The sequence below is a fragment of the Nothobranchius furzeri genome, chromosome 11, assembly GCF_043380555.1.
Source record: "Nothobranchius furzeri strain GRZ-AD chromosome 11, NfurGRZ-RIMD1, whole genome shotgun sequence".
In the NCBI taxonomy this organism is placed as follows: domain Eukaryota; kingdom Metazoa; phylum Chordata; class Actinopteri; order Cyprinodontiformes; family Nothobranchiidae; genus Nothobranchius; species Nothobranchius furzeri.
Genome location: NC_091751.1, coordinates 21,676,820 through 21,691,133, shown reverse-complemented (window position 1 = coordinate 21,691,133; position 14,314 = coordinate 21,676,820). Strand labels below are relative to the sequence as shown.

The 14,314-nt window shown below is 43.9% G+C and overlaps 2 protein-coding genes across 4 annotated transcripts in view; both read right to left on the bottom strand.

Annotated features, from left to right (window-relative positions):
• The window catches only part of trim71 (tripartite motif containing 71, E3 ubiquitin protein ligase), a 35,745-nt gene extending 26,344 nt beyond the window's left edge, over positions 1-9,401 (bottom strand). The window contains exons 1-2 of the mRNA XM_054746103.2: positions 9,235-9,401; positions 7,851-8,579 (exon numbers count right to left, since the gene is read on the bottom strand). Coding sequence (XP_054602078.1) covers positions 7,851-8,579; positions 9,235-9,252 — 747 coding nt within the window. The 5' untranslated portion in view covers positions 9,253-9,401. The remainder of the gene's footprint in view (positions 1-7,850; positions 8,580-9,234) is intronic.
• A 2,387-nt stretch (positions 9,402-11,788) lies between these two features.
• topaz1 (testis and ovary specific TOPAZ 1) overlaps positions 11,789-14,314 on the bottom strand; it is a 39,650-nt gene continuing 37,124 nt past the window's right edge. For 2 of the 3 annotated variants that reach the window (XM_015955680.3, XM_054746110.2), the window contains exons 21-22: positions 12,917-13,103; positions 11,789-12,834 (exon numbers count right to left, since the gene is read on the bottom strand). In XM_015955680.3, the coding sequence (XP_015811166.3) occupies positions 12,636-12,834; positions 12,917-13,103 (386 nt within the window). In that variant the 3' untranslated portion in view covers positions 11,789-12,635. Of the gene's footprint in view, positions 12,835-12,916; positions 13,104-14,314 lie in introns of those variants that run through there. The other variant, XM_054746114.2, reaches the window with a different exon arrangement.

Below are 14,314 nucleotides of genomic sequence, written 5' to 3'. Positions count from 1 at the left end.
AACCATGAGTAATGAATTTAGTTTCATTTTCAACAGTTAAGAGCGTGGCATGTTGGGAAATCTGTTGCATCCAACCAGTGAATAAACTAGCTAGTGTTTTAGCTAACCTAAACTTTAGGTTCATATTAAACATGATAAACTGGTCAATGGTTTAACTGTTAGGACTGCACTTTCAGCACAGTTTTATTGCACATTAGCGCCATTTTTTTCCTCTCTTGGACGGTACTGTGAGACGGCGGGGTTCCTTTTGTTTTTCTTTTCCCCAGAGACAACTCGTGCGTGCTGCCACGGCCCCAGATGTTAGATGGTCGTTTTGGATTTGAAGGTTTGTGGGATCGATCCCATCTTCTTACTTTTATTGAACAATGCTGCAATTTTAAACACCCGTCAATACACTACAATGCATATTAAAATTACATGTCAAATAAGCACTTAAAGAGCTTTTGCTTTAGTTCAAATAACACAAAACTTATCTAATTCTGGTTTGATCCAGTGGTTAATGGTCAAGTGGTTAATTTATGGACACTTGACCACTTTAAAGCAACTATAAAAAAAAAAAAGATTGAGGGATTTTATAATTTAACCATTTTTCTTTTGGGATTGGGTATAAATTTTTGTTTCCTTTGGGGAAAAAAATCATGTTGGTCAAGACAGATTTTGTTATTTAAATTATGCACTTTATTTCTGGATATGTTTATTCAGTATGTTTATGTTTTTTTATTATTTACATGTTTTCAATTATAATTTGCCTTTGTTAAAGAAATACTCCAGCTGTTGTTTAAGCTGTGACAATACTACAAATGCATGCTGCATCAGGGGAAGCATCTGCTGCACCAATGAATCAGCTAAACTAATAAATGTTTCAGCTTTAGAGCAAAAAGGAGACCTAAAATGTGCCTGACTGAAGAAAAAAGGAACAGCAAATGTATCTGAATTATCAGAATTGAAACAGAGTTTAAACTACAAACTTCCCACTGATTTGACTGAAGGTATCATTTATCCCCAACATGAAACGCCACATTCTCCTCTAATAAAGAAATGAATACTGAAACACTTGAAGCAGACTTTGAAACACCATGGCAAACAGGATGAAACTTTTTGTTCCGAGTTAAGAGCCATACTTAAGTCGGCTGAATGCAGGACTTGTTGGAGGATCCTGGACGAGGGTTGTCTTCATTACAGGGAGAAATATCACAGAGAGAATTACAAAACAGCAGCAAACTGCTCACCTGTGATTACGAACATTTTAAACTGACAGATTGTTGCAAAGTAAAAACCCAGAATTGTGCAAACATGTCAAACTGATTTGCAAAAAAACAAAGCTTGTAAAGAATTTTAATAAATGGACATGGAGCAGAATGATGGACAATGGCTGTTTTTTCTCAGTGCTCACAGGTAAAGAGAGACAAGCCCTCTCCTGTGTCATTCCCTCCCCCGGGGTAAAGAATGGTAAGTAAGTGGGTGGGACATGGGGCCCTTACTGGAAGACCAAGCCTACCTATTTACTGGCAGAGGTCTGGGGTTGTTTTGGGGGGGGTCAGGGTCGGGGGTCACAGGGAATTATTCCAGAAACCCAACAATGCTTTTTGTTAAACAAATTACCTGCCGTCTTAGGAAAACAATCAATTGTTAATGCTGTATTTTGAAAGATTCTACGTAAGTTTATACAAACACAAAGTTTATAACCCAATTTTTAAGTCGATGTAAAACAGTGTTTTACACTTGTACTAACTTACCAGGATCTCCTGAAAAGTCATATTCCGAGACATCGACAACACATTTTTTATTTTTCGTTTTGAAGAAGACACTAAGAACCACACTGCCTTCCTTTAAGAAGACAATGTGTAATTTTTACCGTTAATCTCTGTAAATATCCATCAAAAACAACAGAAATCATGACGGACAGACAGCACTGAGGTGGTGAAGAAAGCAAATTCCAAACTCAGCTGTCAAATAAAGATTAAGACTTTTATGGAAATAAAATAAAATTGATCGCTCGAATAGATCCACGTCAGATGATGAGACAAATTTAGGTTACATTTTTGTTCAGAGAACTGCTGGACAGGAGATTGTGTTGTACACCGCCTGGCCAAAATAAAAGTTGCCTCCTGGATTTAACTAAGCAAATAGGTAGGAGCCTTTTATTGGAAAATTACTGCATGGATATTTCAACTGGCAACAAGTTATTTAACCCCAGTTGGTGCAATGAGTTGCTTCTCATTGGGAAGGGTCAGATCGTTGACATGCATCGGGCATTGAAAGCACAGTACAGTAAAACTCAGGGTTATGTTTAATAGTGAAAGTAAGAGCAATTCCACATGCACAATGCAAAGGGAACCCAGGGAATTCAGACTGAACAGCTGTGTATCCATAAGAAAACCAGAAATTTGTTTCAATCAGCTAAGGAGCATAAAGATTGGCCTCTGGAGTAATAGTAGAAGGTCATGTGGTCTGATGAGTACAGCTGGACCTTGTTTCAGAGTCAGGGTTCATCAGAGTCAGAAGAGAGTCAGATGAAATTATGCACCCATCATGCCTAGTGCCTAATGTACAAGTCTGTGGGGGCAGTGCTATGATCTGGGCTTACTGCAGTTGGTCAGGTCTAGGTTCTGCTACAGGATGTGCTCCAAGAATGAGGTCAGCACACTACCTGAATAAACTAAATGACCAGGCTATTCCATCATCTCTGACAGCACGGGTATATTCCAAGATGACAATGCCAGGATTCACCGGGCTCAAATTGTGAAAGAGTGGTTCAGCGAGCTTTTAAACATGATTTTCCCAGAGCTAGCACTGGTGGCTAGCTCTGGAGAAGGACTCAGTTTTGAGTTATTATTGATCAGCCCTTTTGATTCTCTGAACTTTAGTTTTGTCTTCAGTAGGGCTGCACAATATATCGAAAAATTATCGTCATCGCGATAACAGGACGTGCGATAGGCCCATCGCAAAGCACGTCAAAAACGGCGATAAATGCTTGGTTCAAACATTTCCATCCATGTCATACATCAACTTTTTGTAAACCAGCTCTGTTTTTTTACGCGGAAGTATTATTTGACCAATCAAATGCAGTCCTTCTGATATGCGGCCCCTTACGTAGACCCTTACCCCAAAATTCCACTATCTCCGCTCCGCCCCCGCTCGCTTCTCTTGTTCATCATGCTGGCTCAGATTAACGAACGCACTTTGTGCTGAGGTTTCTGGATTCAACGCTGCTTTCAAACCTGAACGTGAGTCCGCTCGGTGTCATTAAGCAGCTGATAATAACCGGGCTGACTCCGACACGTGCCGTTGAACCAACCCACCTTCATGTCGCTAGTGTTCCACCGGGTGGTGATGTTAGCCCCAGGCTCCAGTTAGCTTCTAGCTAAAAGGCTACAGCACTCTCCTCCCAGTCCCACCCTGCTAAAGAGGGCCTGGAAAAGTTCCCCCACATATCAAAGTGATTTTTCATTTATGAGCTTTTATAACCTTGTTAATCAGGATAGTTGATTTGCTGCTGCACATAAACTGTCAGTCAGAAGCTCTGCTAGCCGGTTATCTTAGTTCAATTTGTTAGCTTGTTATCAGAATCATAGTTGCAGTTCCATCATCTGAGCTGCTTTTTAAGATCTAGGTAAACTTGTTCAATTTGGGGTTAAAAACAAACGTTTTCACATATTTTCCATGTAGTTTTTTTTGCTGGTTCCTCTTCTGAAAGGTAGACAATTGTTTTTCTCTTTCCCTCAGAAAATCTTAATATTCTCCTAGTTTGGCCCAGCACAGTTCACTTCCCAATTACAGCAACAGCCTTAAGGTTGGTTTATGCTTGACGCGTCCGCGAGGTTCGCACGGCTCCGCGCGGAAAAGTTGCGTCATTTTAACAACCACGCACGGCCCAGAATTTCCACAACGCGCACCTCGGAAAATTTCTAACCACGCGGACGGTCGGACGCGGAAAAACATGGCGGACCGGCAAGAACTAGTATGGCAGAGTTTCGCAAATACAGACATTTGTATGATTCAGCTCTCAGAGATCACCGTGATCAATATGTTGTTAATAATTCTTGGAGAGAAACAGCTCGCACTGTCAGAAAAGACGAGGACGCTGTTAAAAATGCTGGAATGCCATGTTGTAAACAGTAATTGTTACTTTTACTATGGTGTAGTGTTGGATGCATGCCATAGAGCTCCATGCTGCCCCCTACAGTTTGGGAGAATATTGGCTCACCGCAGAGACGAGCCGCACGAACCATAAACGCTGCAAGTTGTGAAGCGCGTTCCATCCGCGAGCCGCATCACCAAGCAGAAAGTGAATGTGTCAAGCATAAACCAAGCTTTATATCATAACCACATAAGTGGAGAAAATGTTCAGTAGCAATGAGAGAATTTGCTGTTGCATTTAAGTGATGTTAACTATTATTTAACATTTAAACTATTTATTCCAAAAACCATGGTGAGGGATGTTTTTCTGTATATGGTGGAGGTGATGTTTTAAAGTCACTGAGAAACTGCATGCATGCCGTTTGTTGTTTTGCTGCTAATACAGTAGCAGGTGCAGCTGCTAATACAGTAGCGGGTGCAGCTGCTAATACAGTAGCAGGTACAGCTGCTAATACAGTAGCAGGTACAGCTGCTAATACAGTAGCAGGTGCAGCTGTTAATACAGTAGCAGGTGCAGCTGCTAATACAGTAGCAGGTGCAGCTGCTAATACAGTAGCAGGTGCAGCTGCTAATACAGTAGCAGGTGCAGCTGCTAATACAGTAGCAGGTACAGCTGCTAATACAGTAGCAGGTACAGCTGCTAATACAGTAGCAGGTGCAGCTGCTAATACAGTAGCAGGTGCAGCTGCTAATACAGTAGCAGGTGCAGCTGCTAATACAGTAGCAGGTGCAGCTGCTAATACAGTAGCAGGTGCAGCTGCTAATACAGTAGCAGGTGCAGCTGCTAATACAGTAGCAGGTGCAGCTGCATATTTTTGCAATAAAAATGTTATGTTGTAATGGAATTCATGCATTAGGTTTTGTTCGTTTTGAACCCAGAGCAGACGTCACACGCCAGACGACATCAACACTGCATACTTTAGTATTTGTTCATTTATCGTGAGTAATATCGATATCGCAATATTAAGCGCTGTTATCGAATATCGCAGGTTTTCCTAATACCGTGCAGCCCTAGTCTTCAGTTTATTCGTGTACGGATGTTAATCATGGAATAGTTGGACAAAGATGGCAAGCTGTGGTATTGCTTGCATTAACAAACAGTTTAAAAAGTCTCTGCTTCATTTTTATCAGTAAGTAAAATTATATTTCTGTACTTTACTTTGCTGGTTGAATGGGGTATGATGCCGTGCATTTAAGATACGCTGCTTGGTCAAAATGGGCTGCCAAAGCCTCGCAGCTGCCATCGTCTTGCTGAGCTCCGACTGCTGCGGAGAAGCAGAGCCTGAACTCGTGTTGCGGGCGCCGATCACCGTGGTCTGAGGCTGTGCTTGTATTTAACAGTCAATGGTAAGCCTCCAAATCTGCGTTAGCTTCAGATTAGCTCCAGGTTTACTCAAGATAGCAAGTTTAGCTACTTCCTTTAGCTCCTAGCTTTGTGTTAGCTTAAGGGTAGCTAAATTAGCATGTAGCTACATTAGTTCAAAGTTTGATGGATGTCAGTCATTTGCTACCACCCTCAGCTCCACTTCGTCTATTTTAGCATTTGCCAGTAGTAACGGCACAAACTACACAGCCAGATGGCGGTAATGGGAGACGCCCATTCGGCTTCAAATTTAAAACTGACATAATGCAGGGTTTGTCCAGATTTTTTTTAAACAGTCATTGGTTGGTCCCAGAAAATGATCCTTTCAGGCAGCCCGCCGAAGAGGAAGCATGCACATGCTGTGAAGTTGATAGAAAGTAGATGATCGTTGTGGCAACCGCAGGCTGCACAAAAAAAATGAGCATAGTCGCTCACTCTGCATCTGACTCTAGTAAGGTCTGGAGAGTGAGGAACCCATCCAATATGGCGGCGACACTGTTACGCTCTCCAACACCCAATGGGGCGTCCACATACTCATGCCTATGGTTTATATTAGCATTTCTATTATTCATAATCTAGTAAAAGCATATCTATAAATGAAAATTCTTAAAAACGACACTAGAACAGGCACAAATCTGATTGAGGTCTTTAACTTACTAACTGGGGTCAGACCCAAACACGGAAGTGCTGAAGCTGGGTGGTAGAGATGTATAGTTAGTTCTAATAACACCTGAGTGCCCATGATGTCTGAAACTGGTAGGCAGTGTTACAGCAGAAACGAAGTGATCAGGACCACTAACTGCATCCAGCTGGATGACTGGAGGACAATCTAGGAAGACAGAAGTTCATGACGAGGAATGAATGAACTGGCGTCTGAGCGGTGAACAGGTGAGCAGCTCTTCCGTACATAGGAAGTCCTGCTGTGACATCATGAAGGGTACGGCTGCAGACCGCAGATTCACGCTTGCAGCAGCATGTCTTCAGTTCTGCAGCCAGATCACGTCTTCTTTGTTGCTCACTTGCTATGATGTGCTTGGATGTAAACACCCATCTCTTTAGCTCCTGGTGAGATGATAGCTTTAACACACCTCTCTGCTTAACTGTATTGAACGCACGCACTGCATCGGTGAAGGAAACGCATTATATTATATTATATTATACTACAGGTTACATTCCCAGTTATTCCCACCACTGGTAGCAGGTCATTGCATCAGTTCATGGACATTGTTTGAATCTGTTTATTTTTAAAAGTATTATTGTCCGGCAGTGGACCTCTTCTTCAGCTCACTGTCCTGCCACCTGTCCCCACAATTCGCATCACAGACAACAAGCCTTGTTTGTTTTAGGTTTAAATAACGCTTCATAACCCACTCAAGTCATAACAGTAGACCCTTCAGGGTACTCTTGGGTGAACTACACATATTTTAGAGAGATTCTGCCCAAACTGAACAGCTGTGTTTAGCATTATTTACATTAGGGCCCAGGTAACAAGGGACACACATCCCTGCAACAAAATAAACCTAAAACTGATGAGTAACCATGATCTGTTACTGGTTATGTGAAAAGGTCAACACTACTTTGACGTTTGCGGTGCATATACAACAACCTATGCACCCAGTATTGGCTCAGCTATTAATAATGGACTACTTAAAGCAAAAGTGATCATCCATGGTCTGCAGGCATAATGCATCCTTCAGCAGTGTGGCAACATTCCCGAAGACAACCAGCAGAAACCAGAACCTCAGGACCACCTACTGAAGCCAACTGTTTGGCTTCCTGACCATATGGCTTAGAAAAGGCTGCTTTTCTGTTTTACTGGCCTTTGTAGGCCGTCCTGCTCAGACAAGAAACCAAAAAAATAAAATAAAATAAATAAACTTCCAACTGTAACTTGACTTTACCACTATCACGAATTAAAAGTATTTACAGTATCTCCACAGAGAAACTTTAAAGTCTCAGAAACATGCGTGCAGTTACTGCATGGGCCTCTCTACACCCTAGGTTGATGGTGTGGTACAGATTAACCAGACCCTGCATGCGTATTTGGCTGCATTTGTGTGCACAAAGGGTCTGTGTGTGTGTGTGTGTGTGTCCAGCTCAGCACACGTGCCAGTACCTCTCCAGGGAACTAGGTGAAGAGCCACTCAGCTCTTTGAACCTAAGGCCATATGGCCCACAGTATGGTTCTATTCTACACACATAATGCTATTACGCCATGGGAGAGAGTGTGTGCGTGTGTGTGTGGTGTGTGTGTAGACTCTGGAGCTTATAGATATATCATGACTGGGTGGTGGTGTAAGTGTAAGATCTCAACAGCTGATGTGAATGAACTCTGAGCTCTACTCACCTCGTTGTCATGGTGCTGGCAGAAGTTCATACGGTCCTGGAACAGGGACAACAGGGCGAAGTTGTTCTGCAGAGACTGGGCGAGGGACACAGACACCCCGGGCTGGTTTGTGTTGCTGTTGACCCGACTCAGGTGGAGGCTTTCTCCCTGGCGCTCGATGAAGTGGTCTTTGGTCAACCGCACCCTCTGGTGCGCTCGCACACAGTTGTCGCAGAGGTACTCCTGGCAGTCAAGGCAGTGAGACGTGGCTGGGTTCTCCTCATCACAAGAGCTGCACTGAGGTTCCCCCATATGCTGGGGGTGCAAAAGGCCGCTGTGAGGGGGGTGGAAGGCGGACGAGCCTCCAATCAAGCCTCCGCGGTGGTGGTGGCCGTTCTTGTTCTGGATCTGATCTTCTGAGCTGACCACCACGTCCAGCAGGTTGCTGAACAGGAAGTTGGAGGAAGGCAGGGAGTCCACCCCGGCCTCGGAGATGGAGACCTTCTGGTCGCAGGTGGGGCACCTCAGCTTCAGCGGGTCGTTGGGACTGCGCTGTCCCTCCAGGCACTGCCTGCAGAAGGCGTGGAGGCAGGGCAGGACGTGGAGCCTCTTTGAGGTGTGGTTGGACGAGGTCGAAGTATGCGAGGAAGAGGACGAGGTAGACGAACTGGAGGAGATGGGAGCGGAGGAGCCGCACAACTCCTTGCAGAGCGGGCAGGTCTGCAGGTCGGAGTCTGGAAATGAAGCCATCTGTAGCAAAATAAGGCTCAGTTCACAACACGTGCAGGAGCGAGTGTGAGGTTTTCATCTGATGACACATCAGCCAGTCTCACACCGAACCAGCTGTTGCCTCTGAAGCAGACTGGGAGGTCAGAGCGGTGCTAAGTAACTTTAAACATCTAAATCAGAGGAAGTCCGTTCGACACAACCATTAGCTTCTAAAAATACAAGGTTTTCAATCAGTTTTCAGAATTTTTAAATAAAAAAAGTTCCCATAAAATCCACGAATGTTTGTGCTTCTGGTGGGAATTTCTGTCCGGCGGGGATTCGTTAATTTAACCCGAACCGGAGCAACAACGGAACCGGTGTTTTCGTACTGGAAGCTCCGTCTCTCCTCCCCCACCGACTAGGCAACATGACTTTGGGGCACGGCGATTCTCGGCAGCACCGACCCCGAGCGCCTGCTGGTGCTGTTTAAAGCCCCCCGCTTAACGGAAAACCAGAACCAGGCGGGCCTGAGGTCCACCATCAGGGTCCGCTCAGGCGGCGTCAAGCGCGGCCGTCGGGCGTTTCAACGGAGCCTGAATTATTCATCAAAACAGAGACCACCGGGTCAGCGTGGCGGGGGGAACAACCACAGCGAGCCTCCGGTAAAGCCCGAACATCACACTCGTTAGCCTCTTGCCTCTGAGGGTGAAGTCATCAGTCCACTTTCCGAAGCAGCGGCTCGCGGTCCTCGTCTCCCGGTCAGTGGGACTTGGTGCCTGGCTCTCTGCGTAGAGGAATGCGTAGGGTCCCCCGAACAGCCCTACTAGAATTACACCTGGGTTATGACGCGTACTTCCTACCTGTTACAGCAACGCAAACAAGCGGTCACATAAACATAACGTGCGTCCTCTCATGGTGCGCGAGCTGCAGCTCCTCGAGCCGCTGTTATCTGACTGAGGGGAAAAAATGGACTCGTTTCCGTTCTGAGGCAGGAGAGGGGTGTGTGCGCCACACGCGCGCTCCCGACACTCAGGGGGTGTGAGCGAGCGTGGTGTGGTCACGTACACGTAAACGTCCGAGCGCGCGCGACACGGCGCCAGGGGGCACGCTTACGCACACTGGAAAAGTTTAAATGAGATGGTAACCCAGTTTAGCTGTTCCCTTGGGATTTAAACCGTGTACGGTCAGACCGCTGGCTGTAGTGTCGTGCAAAAAAATATATACCCCCACATAATGGGCGCACTTTTCCAGGAGTTAAATAAAAGAAAGTGACAAACTGGCCCTACATTGTCTGTACCCCCCAGGACACGGGTTGTTTAGAGGCAAATATGACCAGGAAGGAATTAAAGTTGCGTCAGTTCCCCATGGCCGTAGACCGATATATCGGTCTGACAATAACTAGTTTTTAACATATGGACATGGCCATAACGGTTCTTCATAAAGTCGACTGGGCAGCCCGGTGCTGCAGCAGAATTTATACTAATCACATATGCATAATAAATATCTAACTTTAGGTGTCCCGAGTTCAAAAACTGTCTCAGCTTCAGAAATGTTGTGCATTTACTGATGTTGGTGTCAATTTCCCATAAAAATAAGGTCGTGCCTATTAGCGGTGTGCATCTCTACCTGCCTCACGATCCGATTCCGATTATCTGCCTAACGATTCGATTTGAGTCTGAAATGCATCACGATTCTTCACACAAAAATTTTCATTGCTTAATAAAAGCAGTAGAATAGTTTTCAATTTCTTTTTGATTTCGAAATCCCTGAAAAACAGATCATACATCTATTCACTATAGTGAGCAATAATGTTTAAAGTGTGCTGCCTATAATTACTTAAATAATATAAGAAATTATGTTTTCGGTAGAGCAGCTTTAAGATAGAATATTACTGAACTTAAAAATAGTAAACAAATACTGTGTTAAGTGATTCTTTCACATCCAGGATCCCAAAACCGAAATTAGTCCAGACATCCGATTTAAATGTAACAGGTGCATCTTTGATTACTGGTAATGTTGTATCCCTGTCCGCCTTTTCTGTTTTAAATTGGCGCTAGGGCAACGCAGTGCGCATGTCATTGCAACTCTGCCCCCAGAAGTAATTGTAAAACCTCAAAACTTTACTGTCCTCGCATAGACAGACATGGGGAGAAGATCTCATTATGTCATGTTGCTGCATCGATGGGGAATCATGCATGGCTGAATCGCGATGCATCTTAGAATCGATCATTTTTCCCACCTCTAGTGCCCGTACATCAGTCCTAAATATCAGCAGTGGCCTACAGATGAGCGTCGGCTACAAAGGGGGAAAAAACACCGGTCAACCTCTAGTTTCCCAGTTACAGTCCTACATGACCAAAAGGTTTTGATCGTGAAGTATTACACAAATAATCTACCAACTGTGATCATATTTTTGTGTAATTTAAACATTTATATTTAAATCTAAACAGTTTAAACAGTTTGGGCCCAGAAAAAAAACTTTAACTGTGTAACTTTAATAAGATTTTATTCTAAATATTTATTGATGTCTGAATTTTAGTATAATAATAATAATGCATTGAACTTATATAGCGCTTTTCTAGACCCCCAAAGACGCTTTCACACACTCACACATTCACACACTGCTAGTGATGGTAAGCTACTTGTAGCCACAGCCGCCCTGGGGAGGTCTGACAGGGGCGAGGCTGCCATTTGGCGCCGCCGGCCCCTCTGACCACCACTAACACAGGCAAGTTGGGTGAAGTGTCTTGCCCAAGGACACAACAGCAGGATACCCCTGGCGGGAGCTGGAATCGGACCCATGACCCTCCGATCATGAGGCAACCCGCTCTACCACCTGAGCTACTGCTGCCCCGCACACATAAAATACATCTTCATTTTTTTGTCATACTTAATAACGGACACTGGACCCCAACATCTAAGAACAAGACGTTAAATATGGCTTAGAACTGGAATCAAATGAAGGTGAATAAACCATGTCCTGCTCTAACGTTGAGCTCCTGATCAAACCTGACGCCCACACCTGTCTAATGTTACAAATGTAAAGGAGGATGTTTTCTACTTTGACCATACCCGTCAGAAACCCAAATTAAAAAAACATTCAAACAAAAAATGCTCTGACCAAATATGATCCTACCTGAAGAGCAAAAATAAGAATTTAACATGTAAACCGCTTGTTTTAAATAGCTAATAATGACTTTACATATTTTTAACTCAAGGGCTACCATTTCAAAGGAATGTCAAAACACAAATTTCATTTTTTCACAACTTTTACTTTGAAGATTAAAAACTAGCAGAAGAATAAACATTTGTGAACCAGAAAACAATTTTTGTAACAAACAGTACAAAGTCAGGGTTATTTTTTAGTCCAAGTGAGATCACATGAGACATTTAACTTGTTTTGGCACAGATATACAAACATTATTAGGTTTACCTCTGGAGTTCAGAGATATAAGCCTGATAAGATTCCCTTTCGCCACTCACACAGCTGTCGAGTCCCTGCAGCAGTGGATGTGGTTGATGCGAGGCTGGGTTTAGTTCCACATGACGCCCAGCAGCAGCTCCAGGAGCACACAGGCCAGAGGAACTGAGATTACCATGAGACAGACTCTACAAACGGCCTCTTTGTTCTGCATAATAGAAGTGCTATATGAGCCCTAGATTATCCCTGAATAATTCTGTTATTACAGAAACTCCAGGAGAATTGCTACTGGTCTCCAGTAGCATCACTGGATGTAGAGGAGTTGTACTCAAGTGAAGATAAATGAAATTCTTTACTGCAATCACAAAATCACTTCATCCTATTTGAACTGGTCTCGCCTCGGTTACTGCAGCCCAGTGTCGCCCTCTGGTGACTGAGATCAGCTAAAACCTTTGTTGCTCATTTAAAACATTGCAAACTCTTGAAAATTAAATGAATCAAAGCAGGAGCCAATTCTGTGTGTGGTTTTGATCTTTGTGTATTTATCAACTGAAACAACTGAGTTCTGTGAAATCTTGTCTCTGGAGGATCCTAAGTGATGAGTTTAATTGAATTTACTGTGTATACATCTATATAATATATAAACAAAATAATCACACATACAATTTCTGTATAATTTAGTGTGTCCACATCTCACTGGCCCATAAATGGTTGTGGTGCAGCCAGCGACACGCAGAGGAAACTTCGAGCCTGAACACCTGCTCCTGCGATGAGTTGACTGATGTGTAATGGACCATGAGCTTGGGTTGAGGGATCCTGGCTGCAGAGAGAACGCGACTGCCTGCAGAGATGTACTCACTCTCACTGCTCTGAGTCCTGGAAGAGGAAGTGAGACCATCATGGACACACACACACACACCACATGAAGGAGCTGTGTTCTCTCACACACACCATTTACCTCTTGAGAGTGATACTGAGAGAAAGTGTGGTGTCTTCTGGGAGCGGAAGGATGGCTGCTGCATTGACAGTGATGAACATCTCGAGACTCAGAGCCAGCTCCACCTCCCCGAGCTGACAGGGGACCGTTAGGGCCATGGTCCCAGGAGGAGCAGATACCTCAGGGTGGTAGCCCGAGCTCAGAGATCCTGGCAGCGAAACACAACAGTTACTGAGACCTTCAGTCATTTTTAAATCATCTGTTGGCGTGTTTCTACCATCAGAACTTCAGGGTTATTTTACCGTTACTTCCTGGCATGCGCATGTTTCCACTTCATCAGGCCGGCCGAACGGGCCATTTTCTGGAACACTTACAAGAACTTTCAGAGTACCTGGATAGAGGTAGGTACTCGGAAAGGCTGAGTAGCTGAGCTGAACCTTTAGTTAAAGCATGCTGATTGGTTCTAACTAGGGTGGAACAATTAAAGTGCAATGTGACAAAAGGAGGTTTTCTAATCGCCAAGGCTGCAATTTGAATGGCAGCGAGTGGATAGCACAATGCCAATATACCTAGAAAAGCCCATACGGATGCTAATGCTAATATTGCCGATTACATTCTTACAAATAATGAATTAGGAACGTGCCAAATGAAACTGCCATTAATCAAATAAGTAAAGACAGATATTTTAGCAAAGCTAGAAAACCGTTAGAGACTTAAACTCCGCTGAGTTTTGGCTAGCTGCTATGGACGTAACTGAACTACGGAAGCTCTGCATGGACAAGACGTCAAAAACTCTAAACACTAAACAATAAACGGGACACTCTTTTCCCCGCAAATACATTTTCACAGTTGATGCTAATACCTATGCTGCTGGCTGCAAAGCATTGCACCTTCAAATACAACATTTTGTCTTTACTTGTGTTTATGTAGACAAATAAACTTGTAGACATGACATGTAGATAAATATGTAGATATGTAAACTTGTTGATATTCAGCACAAGTTACTTAGATTATTTTTTTGCTTCCGTTAGTGGGAAAATATGCGGAAAGCTCCTTGAGAAAATAATCGTGAATTAAATCGCTACTAGATTACTTTCCAGACTTGCTCAGCCCTAGTTCAAACTCCGTAGGAAAGTACATCATCCACAGAAACCAGTATAAAAGTGGAAGAGTTGCTTGTGAAGCAGAATGTAAGCAAATGCAAGTAAGCACCATTCGCACTGCTTTAAAACCACCGTTACTAAACTCCCAATCGCCCACGGTGACGTCATTCACTGGGATGTTGTCTCACTGGGCTGCTTAAGCAACGCTGCCTTTTCTGACCACTGAACGCCACATTTCACAACACACAGCTGCTCTCATCCTCCAACCGGATTACATTGCAAAACGACAGCTGACAGGAATGGGCATTCAAATCTC